The 15,173-nt window shown below is 44.4% G+C and overlaps 1 protein-coding gene across 1 annotated transcript in view; it reads right to left on the bottom strand.

The window, feature by feature from the left end:
- Bfsp1 (beaded filament structural protein 1) overlaps positions 1-15,173 on the bottom strand; it is a 93,064-nt gene that overhangs the window by 28,601 nt on the left and 49,290 nt on the right. The window contains exons 2-3 of the mRNA XM_036185349.1: positions 7,949-10,285; positions 2,701-2,761 (exon numbers count right to left, since the gene is read on the bottom strand). Of these exons, the coding sequence (XP_036041242.1) occupies positions 2,701-2,761; positions 7,949-8,304 (417 nt within the window). The 5' untranslated portion in view covers positions 8,305-10,285. The remainder of the gene's footprint in view (positions 1-2,700; positions 2,762-7,948; positions 10,286-15,173) is intronic.

Here is a 15,173-nt window from a genome sequence, read left to right as displayed (position 1 = left end):
CCCACCACCCCCACACACCCATCCCCACCATCCCCACACCCCCATCCCCACCATCCCCACATCCCCACCATCCCCACCATCCCCACCATCCCCACACCCCCATCCCCACCATCCCCACATCCCCATCCCCACCATCCTGGAGTCTGTGTCCCTGCAGCTCTGCTACAGCACATCTTTACCACCTTTCTGTTATGCCTAGCTGTTGGGGTCCACAGAGGTTTCCTAGTGAGATCTGAGCTTGCTTTACACAGTGGGGCTGCATAAGGGGATGGACTGACCACATGCATGGTTACCAGGTGTTTGGAAGGGTCTGCACTTGGCATTGCTCTGTGGGATGCTTTGATCTAGCAAGGGGGAAGTCTTTTGCTCCACCCCTTGGCATTCCTTTAAAAGCCCTTTAGCAGCGACAGAAGGGGCTGATGGGCTTTGACCCAGGCCCTCCTAAGGCTATCCTATGTTTCTACCTGTCTCTTTACCCTCTCTATTTCCACCTAAATGTGTCTCACTTCTCCCTACTCAAGAGTACCCTGGGGAAAAAGTGGGAGCAGGTCTCGCACACCTACGATGCTCACGTGTCCTCTCTCTGGCCTGAGACAGTCCCAAATGCTAACTGCTGAGCTGCCCATGAATTATCAACGGCACCCCACTCCCAGGGTCATCATTGAGAGAATGGGCACCAGATGCAGATAATGTTGATAAAATAAAATTAAGCTTCCCAAATTTCTAGTTCCGGTTTTAATGCCGCTTTGACAACAGAGGTTAAGACAAAACTAGGAAGTGGCAAATGCCCTGAGTAATTCCTCCTGTCGGCAGTGGCTGCCAATTATATGGAGAGAATTGTAAGGGCAATCTGAGCTCAAGAAGGAAGGGCTTTGTCTAAATTAGGGTTTCTGTTGCTGTCCCAACACCATGACCAGAAACACCTTGGGGAGGAAAGGGTTTATTTCAGCTTACAACTCTCAGGTCGCTCAGACTCCATCACTGAATAAAGTCAAGGCAAGAACTGGAGCAGAGATCATGGGAGAGTGCTGCTGACTGGTTTGTTCCCCGTAGCTTGCTCAGTCTGATGTCTTACACCACCCAGGACCACCAGTCCAGGGGTGCTCACTCCAATCATTCATCAAGAAAATGCCCTACAGACTTGCCTGCAGGCAATTTGGTGGGGGCAATTTCTCCACTGACACTCCCTCTTGCCAGATGACTCTAACTTGTGTCAAGCTGACAAAATAAACAAGACAAGTGTAGTGTCTATAAGCATGGGAGCATTGCGGGGCTAGCAGCCCGTGTGCCCTCAATAGCACCCTTCAACTAAGTCATCTCCATGACTCCTTTCAACCCAAGGGCTAAGCTCTGGCATGGTCAGAAAAGATGGTTCTTGTAGCTATTAGCCATGCCTGTTTCTGTCCAACCCTTTTGTCCACAATAGAATTTACTACTCAGAGCAGAATTCTCCCAGCCACAGCAGAAAACCCAATCAGGCTGATGATGGACAATCGGAAGAAGGAAACTGCCCCAGCTCGGAACAGCTCCATATAACCATTACAGGAATGTTCCCGAATCCCTGGCCCCTCCCCGTGACTGTTTCTCATGCTTCAGAGAGAGAGAGAGAGAGAGAGAGAGAGAGAGAGAGAGAGAGAAGGAGAAGAAGGAGGAGGAGGAGGAGGAGGAGGAGGAGGAGGAGGAGGAGGAGGAGGAGAAGAAGAAGAAGAAGAAGAAGAAGAAGAAGAAGAAGAAGAAAGAAGAAGAAGAAGAAGAAGAAAGGGAAGGGGAAGGGGAAGGGAAAGGGAAGGGAGGGGAAGGGAAGGGAAGGGGAAGGGAAGGGAAGGGGAAGGGAAGGGAAGGGAAGGGAAGGGAAGGAAAGGAAAGGAAAGGAAAGGAAAGGAAAGGAAAGGAAAGGAAAGGAAAGGAAAGGAAAGGAAAGGAAAGGAAAGGAAAGGAAAGGGAGAAGAGAAAGAGAGAATGCTTCAAAGGAAATAGGTGTTTCTTCCTCTCTTCCCCGAGTCTTTTGCTTCAAAACAGCAACCTCAAGGCCAACAGAATAGAGGTATCAGTTTACACAATAAACACTGTCATTTGTGATCAGTCTATCTAGATAAACCATAAGTGGACATTGTAATAATGGCATATTGTATAGCCTAGAACTATAGTCCATGTGTTGGGAGCTTGGTCTCCAGTGCAGAGGTGTTGAGAAATAAGAGGACCTTCAAGGGGGGGTGCATAGTGGGAAGGCATTACATCCCCACCCCAATGATGGCTTGCCATGCAAGCTCACATGCTATGACAGTGATGCCTTTTACCATCAGAGAACGAAGTCATAGGCCCCTTCACCAGATCCGGTGGCATGTGTTTGTATTTACAACTTCCAAAACTGTGAGATAAAAACTCTTTTCTTTACAAATTGCCCATCCTCGGGTATTTCATTATATTAATGGAAAACAGATTAACACACCAAGCATAACATATCAGCTTCGTGATCTACGTTTCTCTCAGGAGACCACACATTTTGTGTCATAAGGTGTGTTTGTACATCAGTTCACTCACAAAGACTCAATTGAAACTAAGAAGTCAAGAATGAAAATGGCAACAAGAAACAGACAAATCCTAAAATAATGGGAAGAGGGTTATGGGAAACAATTGTTCCTACCATCCAGGTCAGCGCTGTAAAGGAGCTGTGTAAACCCGAGGCTGTGTTCCACTCACCTTGTTAAGGCGCTCCAGCATTTCTTTTAACACTGATTGACATTCACACTCATTTTCGTATCTGCAAATTGGACACACAGGCAAGAAGAATTAGGCAGCTTCTAGGCTTTCACAGTTATAGATCACATTACCAGTGTAAAGTTCAACCTCAGATAATAATGCCCTTTTCTTTCAAAGAAATAGCTAATTCCATATTTCCTTGTCCACTGCTTCTCAATAATTTTCATACCATCAAGTACATAGAAAATGAAGATAACCAAAAAAGATAAATGAAACAGAAGTCCTCCACCCTGGATCCTCAAAGCATCTCAGCTGCCTCCCACCCAGCACCTGAAGATGAGGGAATTACAGCTTCGCATAGCTGTAACCCAAGCACAGCCTCTGAGTAGAGACAGGAAGGCTGCCCCATTCGTGTAACAAATGACAGATCTCCACACTGATGTACTCATTCACACATGCAACATGTCAGTGTTTCTGTATTATGGTATTTTTCCTCACAACCAAAGAAAGTGACTGCTGTTACCTTTGGGGGAAAGATGAAGAACCTGGTTGAGAACTTTGCCCCAGGCTAGGGATATGGTTCAGTAGTAAAGTAGTTACTGCACAACCATAAGGACCCGAGTTCAGATCCCAGGACCTACATAACACCAGTCACAGTCTTAGGCATGCCTGAAAAACCAGCATTGTAGGAGGCAGAAACAGGAGAAGTGTCAATGTTGTCAGCCTAGGTGAAAATAATTCAAATTCAAGTTCAGGGAGAGATCCCGCCTCAAAGGAATAAGTGGGAGGGTGATAAAGAGGGACACTTGCTACCGTCCCCTGGCATTCTAGTACATGCACAGGGACACACCCTCACACAAACACATGATTACACATAAGCCACCCACCAGCCTACACACACATGAGCTAGAAAAGGAATAGAAGAGGATAAGAAGGAGGAAAAGGAGGAGGAAGAGGGAGAAGAGGAGGAGGTAGAAGGAGAAACAATTTGCCCTGTCCCTTCTCCAGAAGCTGCCAGCACCATGCCCCTACCCTGCAGCGTCACCCCTGCCTAGCAAATCCTATTCCAGGCTAGCAGATGATTGAAACTAATTCTAGTTAACACTGAGCCCAGCCCAAAAAGCACAACTTCCTATGGCCTGGACATCTTGGCCTGTGAGTCAAAGTCAAGTATTAACAGCCACGGAAGGTGCTATGTGTAACCTCCATGTTCTCAGAATTAAAAAGGCTAGGACAACCAAACCCAATCAAAATTGCATTCCAGTTCCAAATGGTTTAAGCATCTCTGAAACTAGTTTTACATTTCACACCAAGAGGTCACAGGCAGTCATTTCTCTTTGCGTGGCCCTAATGGGGCCAAAGCCTATTTTTTAAATGGGTTATTATCTTTGAGAATAACATTGTTAACAAAATCTAATTTTCTCATGGCCTTTTCCTGCTAAAAACATCTAAGAGGCTCTGCAGCTTAACAACATGTTTGATAATAAGCACAGCAACACAGTCTCATGGGTAATTTTCATGCTATAAAGATCTGTCTAGATAGATTAAAAATAAGTTATTTCATTATATAAAATTAATGGGATAAGAATTCCCGTATTCGTATCAATGAGTTCAAAAAATAAAAACATACTTTGTTTTTCATTATATAGTTGTTTATGTAATATTGTTTTGTTTCCCCAAATTCGGATAATTGACTGCATTTATCATTGTATTCTGGTATTTCCCTTGTTTTTATGATTCTTGTTGTTTGCTGTTTCATGTAGTCTTGAGTGCACTGGAAATATGACTGTGAAATTATCCATGTTTCAGGTGTAGAGTGTGTCTAACATGTTGTGGACCTTGAGGCTCCTGCTTTCCACTTTCTGCATGGCTCTCCCTGGCTTTGGCTACTCGCCAGTTCACCTTGAGAATGCAAAAGCATTATTTGGGGTGGAAGTGGGGGGGGGGGGTCGGTTATAATGACTTTCAAATCCTACTATCTAAGGCAAAAGATTAAAACTTCTGGGCAATGGTGGTGAATAAGCAATGATATATTTAAATCAACCTCAGCATGTGTGTAACTGCTCCATGGTGGCCATACAACTTAAAACCAGAAAGATTGATGGGAAATGAACCAATGACTATGCTTTGATAGACATGCTCAAATGCAGGTTACAATGGAATTCAAAGAACATGTTAGAGGAAAACCTTCTGCTACCCCACAGCAAAGGCTCCAGAACCCAGCTGTTGCTAGAGTGACCAGTGGAGCCCATGAAAAATGAAAGATCTTGCTGAATGTCAGGGTAAACACTTGTAATTCCAGAACTCAGGAGGTAGAAGCAGGAAGAACTCTGTGAGTTCAAGGCCAGTTTGCTCTACATAGAGTTCCAAGCCAGCCAGAGCTATATAGTGAGACCCTGACTCAAAAAAGAAAATTCTTGACCTCTCTGAAGTCTAGAGTAGAGCCTGGGTATATGCATTTTAAGTTGACTTATATAAATTTTGTATTTATTTTTCAGGTTTAAAAAAAAAAAAAAAAACAGGTCTTGGGGCTGAAGAGATGGCTCAAAGGTTAAGAGCACTGGTTGCTCTTCCAGAGGTCCTAGGTTCAATTCCCAGCAACCTCATGGTGGCTCACAATCATCTATAATGAGATCTTGTGCCCTCTTCTGGCATACAGGCAGAATACTGTATACATAGTAAACAAATAATCTTTAAAAAAAAAGATCTTACTCTGTAAACCAAACTAGTCAAACCCAAGCTGGCCTTGAACTAATGGCAACTTCAGCTTCCCAAGTGCTGGGACTATAGATGTGAGCCACAATGCCCAGAAATTCATATAATTTTCCAATGGATAAATTTCTCACGGGCTTAAAATTTAAAGTATATTTTAAAGTTATTTCAATAAAAGTCTCCCTCCTGAAAATCAGTTTCCTCCATCAGAGTCTCACTAAGTATATACAAACCACTTAAGGGAAAAATGGCCAACACAAAACCAACTCAATAGGTTTTTTGTTTGGTTTGGTTTGGTTTGGTTTGGTTTGGTTTGGTTTGGTTTGGTTTGGTTTTTTGTTTTGTTTTGTTTTGTTTTGTTTTGTTTTGTTTTGTTTTGTTTTTTGGTTTTTTGAGACAGGGTTTCTCTGTAGCTTTGGAGCCTGTCCTGGACTAGCTCTGTAGACCAGGCTGGCCTGGAACTCACAGAGATTAGCCTGCCTCTGCCTCCCAAGTGCTGAGATTACACCACCACCCCCTGGCCTTTTTTTTTTTTTTGGTTTCCAAATTTGTCCTTATGGATTTTCTGTGTATACAAATTGTGTGTCTCAGCATCCATGTGTTTCTTGTGCTTTTTCTTTGACATTTGTTTACTTGTTTTGTTTGCTTTTTTTTAAAATCTCATTTTATTTTATCATTTTAGATGCCTGCTTATTTTCTAATGAGAAAGAAGAAGAAAGGGTGTGGTTTGGGGTGGCTGGGAAAGTGGAAAGGATCTGGGAGGAATTGGGGGAGGGAATATACAGTGCACGAAAAAAAATCTATTTTCAATTTAAAAAAAAAAAAAAGAAGTCTCCATTTGCCCTGTTCATTCTTCCTCATCCCCTACAAGCAATCAGTATGGGTGGGGGCTTTTTTTACTTAAGCATGAAATTTTTTTTTAATTAATGAAAATAACACGCTATTCTTTTTAGCACTGCATACTATTCCACTGAATAGACAAAGCTCAGCTTTCCATCCTGCCTTCCACCGGTGGTCATCCTGGTTGATTTCAGGCTTTCTCTAGTGACGATGGGCTGCAGCAGGTAGCTGTGTGGGCATGCCATTTCACACCAGCCAGAGCATATCCTGGAGAAACTCCTTGGAGGGGCCTACTGACGCAAAAAGCCACCTCTTTCTCTAACTTAGAAAGGTGATAAATTGTTCTTTCTTAACAACTGCTAGGTGATGTTAATACACAATTCCATCTGTAGGGGAGGAGACACCATTCCCTAGACCAAGCCTTCTAAAACTTCTTAAATTATTGTCATTTACAATCTCTGCTAAAACACTAGTTATGATTTACGGGGTGTGAAGGCCCCAGGCGCAACAAGCTACACTCCAGCAACACTCCCACTGATGCTGAGGTTGCTTCAGATGCTGCAGCGAGGCCACAGACCACACCTTGTATATCCGGACCCTAGAGATCACACAAACTAACTCCCAGATGTCACCCACCACACCATGAAGACAATTAAACTTTGCACGTGTAGGTTTGAATTCTATGTCCAGCACAGCCATTCATGGACCTTGCCCCAGATCCCTTCACATTCTGAGCCTCAGTCTCTCTATAAAATGATCCAGTAGGGATCTGGCTGTGAGGGCTACATCACATGGGAACATATCACAAACATAGTACTGCACCAATGGTTACTGAATCTCTAGTTACAAAGGCTAAATTATGAAACCAACATAGGTATCCAACAACAGAGGAATGGATGAAGAAAATGTGATAAAGATGGAAAGATGACAGGTGTGTGTGTGTGTGTGTGTGTGTGTGTGTGTGTGTGTGTGTGCATATGGGAATTTTTCAGCCATAAAGAAGAAATAAAGAAGAAAGTTTGCAGGGAAATGAGTACAACTCTGACTGGAGATGATCTTAGTAAGCCAAATAAGTCAGTTTCAGAAGGCGAATATCTTTTCTCTCTTATGTGGTTCCTAGATTTTATACAGTCACATAAAACCATATGCACATATAAATGAAATTGTCTAGGGGAGAGGGGAGATAAATGGGGGGAGGGAGAGATAAGAAAGGGAAGGAGGAAGGGTCCGGGGAGCAATATGGTTAATGTACAATATATACCTGTACGAAAATTAAGTTGAAAAAAATATAAAGTCAAAGAAATCGGTCGTGTGAGAGTGCATATTCTGAAATTCTAGAGCCGACAGAAGCCATGTCTGCTGACATTAAATCAAGACGCTCTGGGAACTGGGAGGGGGCACCTCCAGGGCAGCGCAAACCAACTTGCTTCTTTGGGTGTTGGCTCAAAGTAAGCGCTAAAAACTCAAACCACGCAATTAAAATCAGTGTGTTTCATTGCATATTACATCTACATCCCAAAACACATTAAAAGTAAACGAAACTGTACCCTAGGAACCGGGAGGTGCCATCGAATTGGAAGTTGGGTATCTTCAGGACCTGTGCATCTGTGCACGCCCCTCTCCGCAGGACAGTCTGCACCTGCCCCCCATCCCCCACCCCGCGCCCTGCCTCGGTTTCCCCGACAGCGCCTCTTACTTGCTCCGGAACTCGTCGAGCGCTCGCTGCGCCTCGGCCTCCTGCCTCTCCAGCCGCGCGCGCTCGGCTGCCAGGTCCCGGGCACGCTGCAGATTGGCCTCGACGTGGCGGGCAAGGGCGTCCTCGGGCCCCGGCTGCTCGCCTAGGCGCTGGAAGGCGTCGAGCTGCCGCCGCAGGCCGGCGTGGCGCTGCTGGAGCGCACGGGCCCGCTGGACCTGGGCGGCCACGCGCTCTCCCAGAGCCTGCAGCGCCGCCAAACCGGGTGCCGTTCCCCCGGGCTGCGCGGCGGGCCCCGCGGGCTGGGCGCGCTCGTAGCGCTCCTGGCGGGCCTGGAAAACGTAGCTGCGGCGGTACATGGCTCCCGGGAGGCCGCGGCCCTCTCGGTGCCGGCTAAATAGGCATGGGTCAGCCGCGCTGGGACCTTCCAGAGCCTGTCAACAGTGTGCCCTCGGGGCGGGCGCCCCAACAATGGCGAGCCGCGGCTGCTTTGTGCGGAGGATTAGCGGCCCATACAGCTCCCGGGTGGAAGAGGCATCTGGCGAGAACCCTTTGTTCAGCCATTGTGGAGGCCTGAGGCTGTGTGACTGGATGGAGGGGTCAGGGGGACAAGAGATGCATGATGCTCTTTTGACTCGTTTCTCTGGACACTGTGTAGGCGACCCGAGGTCAGCTTGCTAAACGCTAATGAGTCCTGCAGCAGAGTGCTTGGCACTTTGGTGCCTTCCAGATTTCATTGTTGAACTTAATTAATACTGGTTTTGTTTGTGGTTGTTTTCAGGTTATTTAAGCCATTGTAATTATAACATGTTGAGGCTGTCTCCTAACTGTGCAGGAAGATAAAATGATTATCACGTAAGTATTGAGATGTGTTCCTAGTAATTTCTTACTAACACTTTTGTGTGTGTTTGTGAAACTTAGGAAACAAGACTGATAATAGTGAACTTGCTCTTCCAACAAGGAGTTGATGTAGGTGCTTTGAACTGAACAGAAGTCCTTACAGTCTGAGGATTTAATAAACTGTCCAGCTCTCAAATAGTCTCCTTATGCTCCATTTAAACTTTTATTATATGAATAGCAGTTATACCTGATAACAAGCTTTAAAATATGTACATTCACAATTTGATAGCTAGGTTTTTAAAATTTCGGAAGTAAAATGTGATGTTGAAAACAATTAACTCTGTGACGAGAATATCCCTGAATATAAATATTTGTCATATTGAAATATTTAAAAATCATTATCAGGGGCTAGGGAAATAACTCAGTGAATAAGAGTGTCTGCTGTACAGTTATGAAGACCTGAGTTCAAATCCTCAGCACCCATGAAAAGCTGGTCATGTCTGAGCACGCCTAAAACTCCAGCATTAGAGAGGGAGACAGACTGATGGAGAAACGGCAAACATCCGGGGCTGGGAGAGACTCTGTCTCAAGATAGAAGCAGAGGGCCATAGAGGAAGACACCGAATGTCCTCTGGCCGCAGCACATATGTCCACTCGTGCTTGCATTTGTATAACCACAAACTTAACAGTGCATGTACATCACACACCATTAAAAAAAATCATTATCAAAAGAACAGGTCTTTTCTAAAATAAGGATTAGTGATACCATGTATTACCAGCCATATGGATTGCACATAACTATGCTACAAATAAAGTCAGCTATTAAAAATAGAAATCACTTAGATCTTTCTTGAGTTTATTATCTCTTCAAGCCTGTATAATAAGGATTCAGTCTGGAACAAAACAATGTAAGATCTGCATGTGTGGTGCTGTGGTTATTCATTCTCCCTCTCTCCCTCTCTCCTTCCCTTCCTCCCTCCTTCTTCGGACATTTAAATTTTCATGATCAGCTGGAGGAGGGTATGAGTATTTTTGTAGGTGTCCCACACACTGCCAGTGGCATGGTGAATTGATTTCCGGCTTCTCAGAGAGCAAAACTCACGTGTAATGAGTACTGTAAATCATCCATGGCCTTTGACCTCATGTGCTAATCAGTCCTTGCTACAGAACAAACCACCCCAAACTAAGTGTCATACAATGACACTACTCTCCGGCTCCCAGCACAGCTGAATGCTTCTTCTAGCTGCAAGTCTTTTGATTGGCTGAGACAGCACCATCTAGACCCCTCTCGCCCTTCTGAATTAGCACTGTCAGAAGCCCTGCCACACAGGCTCATCCAGGCTTCCTTTGCAGCAAGTCCACTCATATCCTGTTGTTCAGTCAAATGACAGGATCCCAGCCAGCCAAAGTCAGGAGTTACCGGAGGTCTGGAGAGATGGCTCAGTAGATAAAGCGCTCTCTGCTAGGATTGAGTGCCTGAGGTTTTTTTCCTCAGTGGCCCTGTAAAAGTAAAATGTGATGTTATAAGTCTGTGAAACCCAATGCTGGGAATGGGGTGGGGGGGGGACAAGCAGATCTAGGGGCCTCTGCAGCCAGCCAGCTCACTGGACTAGTGCGCTGCAGGTTCAGTGAGAGACCCTGTCTCAAAAGCTAAGGAGCAGAATGACAGCGGAAGACCCCTGGGGTTGAGCTCTGGCCTCCATACATGCACACGCAGGAGGGCGTGCACACATACAAATGAATGAAGCGGGGGCTCACTCAGACTATGACAAGGATTTGGGTGTAGTACCCCATCACACTAAAGTAAAGAATCAATACCAATTCTACCCCACAGAACAATCCCATTGAAGATAAACATATCCCAGAAATACAACAAGAGAAAGCATTGTTTCTGTTTACTACAGGGCAACAAGTATTTATTTAAACTATCTACTAATAAGCCAGACATGGTGGTATGTACATCTACTCAGTGAATAACTAAGCAAGGTAAGTCCTTCCTGTCGAGATACAAGACCTAGGATGGATTGCAATCTTCCTCCCAAGTTGCTTTTAGTCAGAATGTATCATCAAAGCAACAGAATGCAACTAGAATAATGGTGAATCAACCCCTGTGGGCTGTTTTATGCTGTGACAATACGCCAGTGTCAGGGGCTTACGACAAAGGTTTGTTTATACAAACACTTGTGATACACATCTGTCTGAGGTTAGCTATCACCTTTGCTCTGTGTTCTTATTCACTCTGACATCCAGGCTATTGAAGTAGCTACTGCTTTTGAGTCCTGCTGTTCATCTTAAAGAAACAGTGATACATTTGAACATTTTCAGGCAATATCATTGAACTGGCCAAAGCAAATTATATGGCCCCATTTAACTCCAAGTGCACTGCTATGTTAACAGAAGGAACAAGAGCTGGTGAAGACTGTATGCTGGTGAGCAACTGGTCAGTAGGAACAGAGCCCCTAGATATGAAGAAATTATGAACGATTAGTTGGCTCTAGAGACATGTTAGGAGAGAATTTCCACAGACCATACAGTGCTATATAGATTCGCTAAATAGAATTAAAAGATGCTAGGCTGTGGATGAAGGTAGAAATGAATGCTATTAGGGGAAAAAAAAGACACAAGGTTAAATCCTGGACCCATCACTTTAGTAAGTGATTTAACCAGCCAGGTCACAGTATGAGCAGTGAAAAACTGAAAATAACCACTTACAGATGCTGGCTCCCCACCCTTTTCTTGTGCTCATTCACACTCCCTGTCCCGGAAGGACATTACAGGAAGCAGCCTCTTTCATGCTTGCATTCTAGCTAGTATAACTCAGGTATGCCCTGGGCGTAATCATGAGAAAGCAACCAGGAAACCCTAGATAAGAAACGTCCTATTAACAAACAGAAAGGGGTGGCGGTCTTTAAAATGTAAATTTGAGTTCTTGATAATACCAATATGCCTGACATGGGGTGGCATCTCAAAGCAGTTTTTTTTTTTAAGATTTATTTATTTATTATGTATACAGTGTTCTATCTGCATGCATTCTTGAACTCCAGAAGAAGGTATCAGATCTCATTATAAATGGTTGTAAGCTGCCATGTGGTTACTGGGAATTGAACTCAGGACCACCGGAAGAATGGCCAGTGCTCCTCTTAACCTCTGCCTGAGCCATCTCTCCAGCCCTCAAAGCAGTCTTAATTTGTTTTTCTCTGGTGGCTAATGATGTTGAACACTTTTTGTTGTTGTTGTTGTTGTTATTTTGTTTTATAGGACAGGGTTTCTCTGTAGCTTTGGAGCTTGTCCTGGAACTTGCTCAGTAGACCAGGCTAGCCTCAAATTCACAGAGATCCGCCTGCCTCTGCCTCCCGAGTGCTGGAATTAAAGGCACATGCCACCACCACCCGTCAGATGTTGAACACTTTTAAAATGTTTTTTTGGTTTTTGTTTTGTTTTGGTTTAGTTTGGTTTGGTTTGGTTTGGTTTGGTTTGGTTTGGTTTTTTTGTTTTGTTTTGGTTTGGTTTGGTTTTTTTGTTTTGGTTTGGTTTGGGGTTTTTTGTTTGTTTTTGTTTTGTTTTTTGTTTTTTGTTTTTTTTTCGAGACAGGGTTTCTCTGTGTAGCTTTGCACCTTTCCTGAATCTCGCTCTGTAGACCAGGCTGGCCTGGAACTCACAGAGATCCACCTGCCTCTGCTTCCCGAGTGCTGGGATTAAAGGCATGCACCACCACCGCCCAGCTCTTTTTTTGTTTTTTTTAATGGTTGATTTGATCTAAAGAATCCCTCATATTTCCTCCTTGCTTGCTATAGGCTAACTTATGCCTCCCCTGGCCCGCTCACACACCAACAAACCTCACATGCTTAACCCCTGACCCTGTAAGAATGTGATTTCACTTGGAAATAGGACCTTTAACAGGGCAGTTAAGAATGACTGATGTCAGTGGGATGTGCCTTTCCATAGCATCCGGAAGCCAGAGATGTCCTGTCATGTCTTGATCTCAGACCTCCAACCCCTAAACCAGGAAAAGTAAACTGATGTTGAAACTCACCGGCCTGTGACACTTGCTCTCATCCTTTCCCACGATGAAAAGATGTCTGCCACCAGAGGGCCACACTGTACTGAAGTTGAGCACCCTGTCAGAAATTCTCAAGGTAATTGCAGAGAGCAGGGGCAGCAGAGATTTACCCAGTTGCTGCTTGAAGCCTTCCTGGCAAACTGCACCTGTCCAAAAGGCGAGCCAGCCAGGAAAAGCCGCCTTCTGAGTAAGATATCCACTGACCCTGGAAAGATGGGGCAGAGTCTTGGCTCCAGGATCCCTGCTTAATGTGGTCCACCCAGGCCCCATATCTAAAGACACAGCAGTACATGATGCTCCGTGTTGCCAGGAGTGGTAAATTAATATGAAGGAGCTCCAACTGCACACACAGTTGACTCTGAGAACCTTCTGGAAAGTGAAACTTGATAGTCAAGCACTAAAACTTAAGAGGGTGCTAAGCCTCCTGCCCTCTTACAAACAAAAGTGTCAGATGACCCAGATTTATGTCAGGACAGTTGACTTCTTGGTTCTTTGACACACACGCGCCAGCACACACAAAGCAGGAAATAGTAGCAATGTGTGATGCTAGAAACAAGAAATAGGCTGGGCGCGGTGGCACACGCCTTTAATCCCAGCACTCGGGAGGTAGAGCCAGCCTGGTCTAACAGAGCAAGATCCAGGACAGGCACCAAAACTACATGGAGTTTGGAAAAATAAAAAAGAAACAAGCAATACAAGAGGGAACTTGAATATGGAATATGGATTAGCTAATATATATATTAGCTGTATAATTGTATAATGGTATTTAAGATACGTGAAACCTGTTCTTTAGAAACACACTGGGTTAGGGATAAAGAGGTAAGAATGTAGTTTATGTACATACAAATAAATTCATAGACTGATGAAGCAAGTAAACCAAAACATGAAGAACTGATGGGTTTGGTCAGGGTGTAGAGGACTTCCCTCAGCTCTTCTTTCATGTTTTCTGTAAGTTTGACATTATAAAAGAAAAAGAAAAAGTCACATCCCCAAATCCCAAGCACTTTAGGAAAAGTACTATGTTAGATAACATATATATGTATGCATATATATGCATATATACTCTGAGAATTTCATACATGTATCCAATGTATTTTGATTTTATATCACCCCCAACTCCTCACAGGTCCCTCTCAGGTCACCCCTCCCCTGATTTTATGTCTTCTTTTTACTTTTTAAAATATTTTTTAATTTTATGTATATGGGTGTTTTGCCTGCATGTATGTATGTGCAGCATGTACATACCAGGTGCTCATGAAAACCAGTAAAGGATGTCAGATCCCCTGGAATTGGAGTTATGGGGAGTTGTGAACCACTGTGTAGTGGCTGGGAAGCAAACCCAGGTCCTCTGCAGGAACCATAAGTGCTCTTAACTGCTGAGCCATATCTCCAGCTCCCTTTCTTCTTCCTCAAAAAATAATAATAATAATCCATCGAATCTCACTAGTTCTGCTCATACAGACATGAGTGTGGGGCCATCCACTGGAACAGAATGAACTGACCAAGGACCCCATCCTTAAATAAAGCTTCCTCTCCCTCCCATAGCAGCCATCAGCTTAAAAGTAGATACCTTTTCTGTCCAACTTTCGAGAAAGAGGAGGGACTGTAAGAGTGTGAATTGTTGAATCCAAGATTGCAAAAAGCACAGGAACAAATAGCCAATCGAATGGAAGCACATGAATTATGAACCAAAGGTTGTGGAGCCCCCAGCTGGATCAGGCCCTCTGGATAAGTGAGACAATTGAATAGCTTGAACTGTTTGGGAGGCATCCAGGCTGTGGGACTGGGACCTGTCCTTGGTGCATGAGCTGGCTGTTTGGAACCTTGGGATTACACAGGGACACTTTGTTCAGTCTGGAAGGAGGGGACTGGACCTGCCTGTACTGAATCCACCAGGTTTAAATGAATCCCCAGGGGTGTCTTGGTCCTGGAGGACATGGGAATGGAGGGGAGGGGCTGGGGGGAAGGTGGGGGTGGGGGCGGGAGTGGGGAGGACAGGGGAACCCATGGCTGATGTATAAAATTAAAACACATAATAATAATAATTTTTAAAAAAAGGTTTCTGGGCTATGCACTGCTTTGATAGAACTGCTTCTAATAGTTGATGGTACACATGGCTCCAGACCCAGAGCTGGCAGTAAACTGTACCACCGCCATGTTAGAAAGCTGAGGTGGGCAGAGCCAGCAGCCACAGCGGCGTTTCAATCGTACAAAGATGGATATTACACAGAGAATCTGGTTTATGTTGTCTTTGGGATTTTTAACTACAGAAAAAGATTTGATCGTAAAAGTTGTTGAGTTAAACAAATATGTAAATTTTAAAGGTAC

The sequence above is a fragment of the Onychomys torridus genome, chromosome 4, assembly GCF_903995425.1.
Source record: "Onychomys torridus chromosome 4, mOncTor1.1, whole genome shotgun sequence".
Classification (NCBI taxonomy): domain Eukaryota; kingdom Metazoa; phylum Chordata; class Mammalia; order Rodentia; family Cricetidae; genus Onychomys; species Onychomys torridus.
The sequence above is the reverse complement of the archived record's forward strand: the minus strand, read 5'-3'. Positions and strand labels throughout refer to the sequence as shown.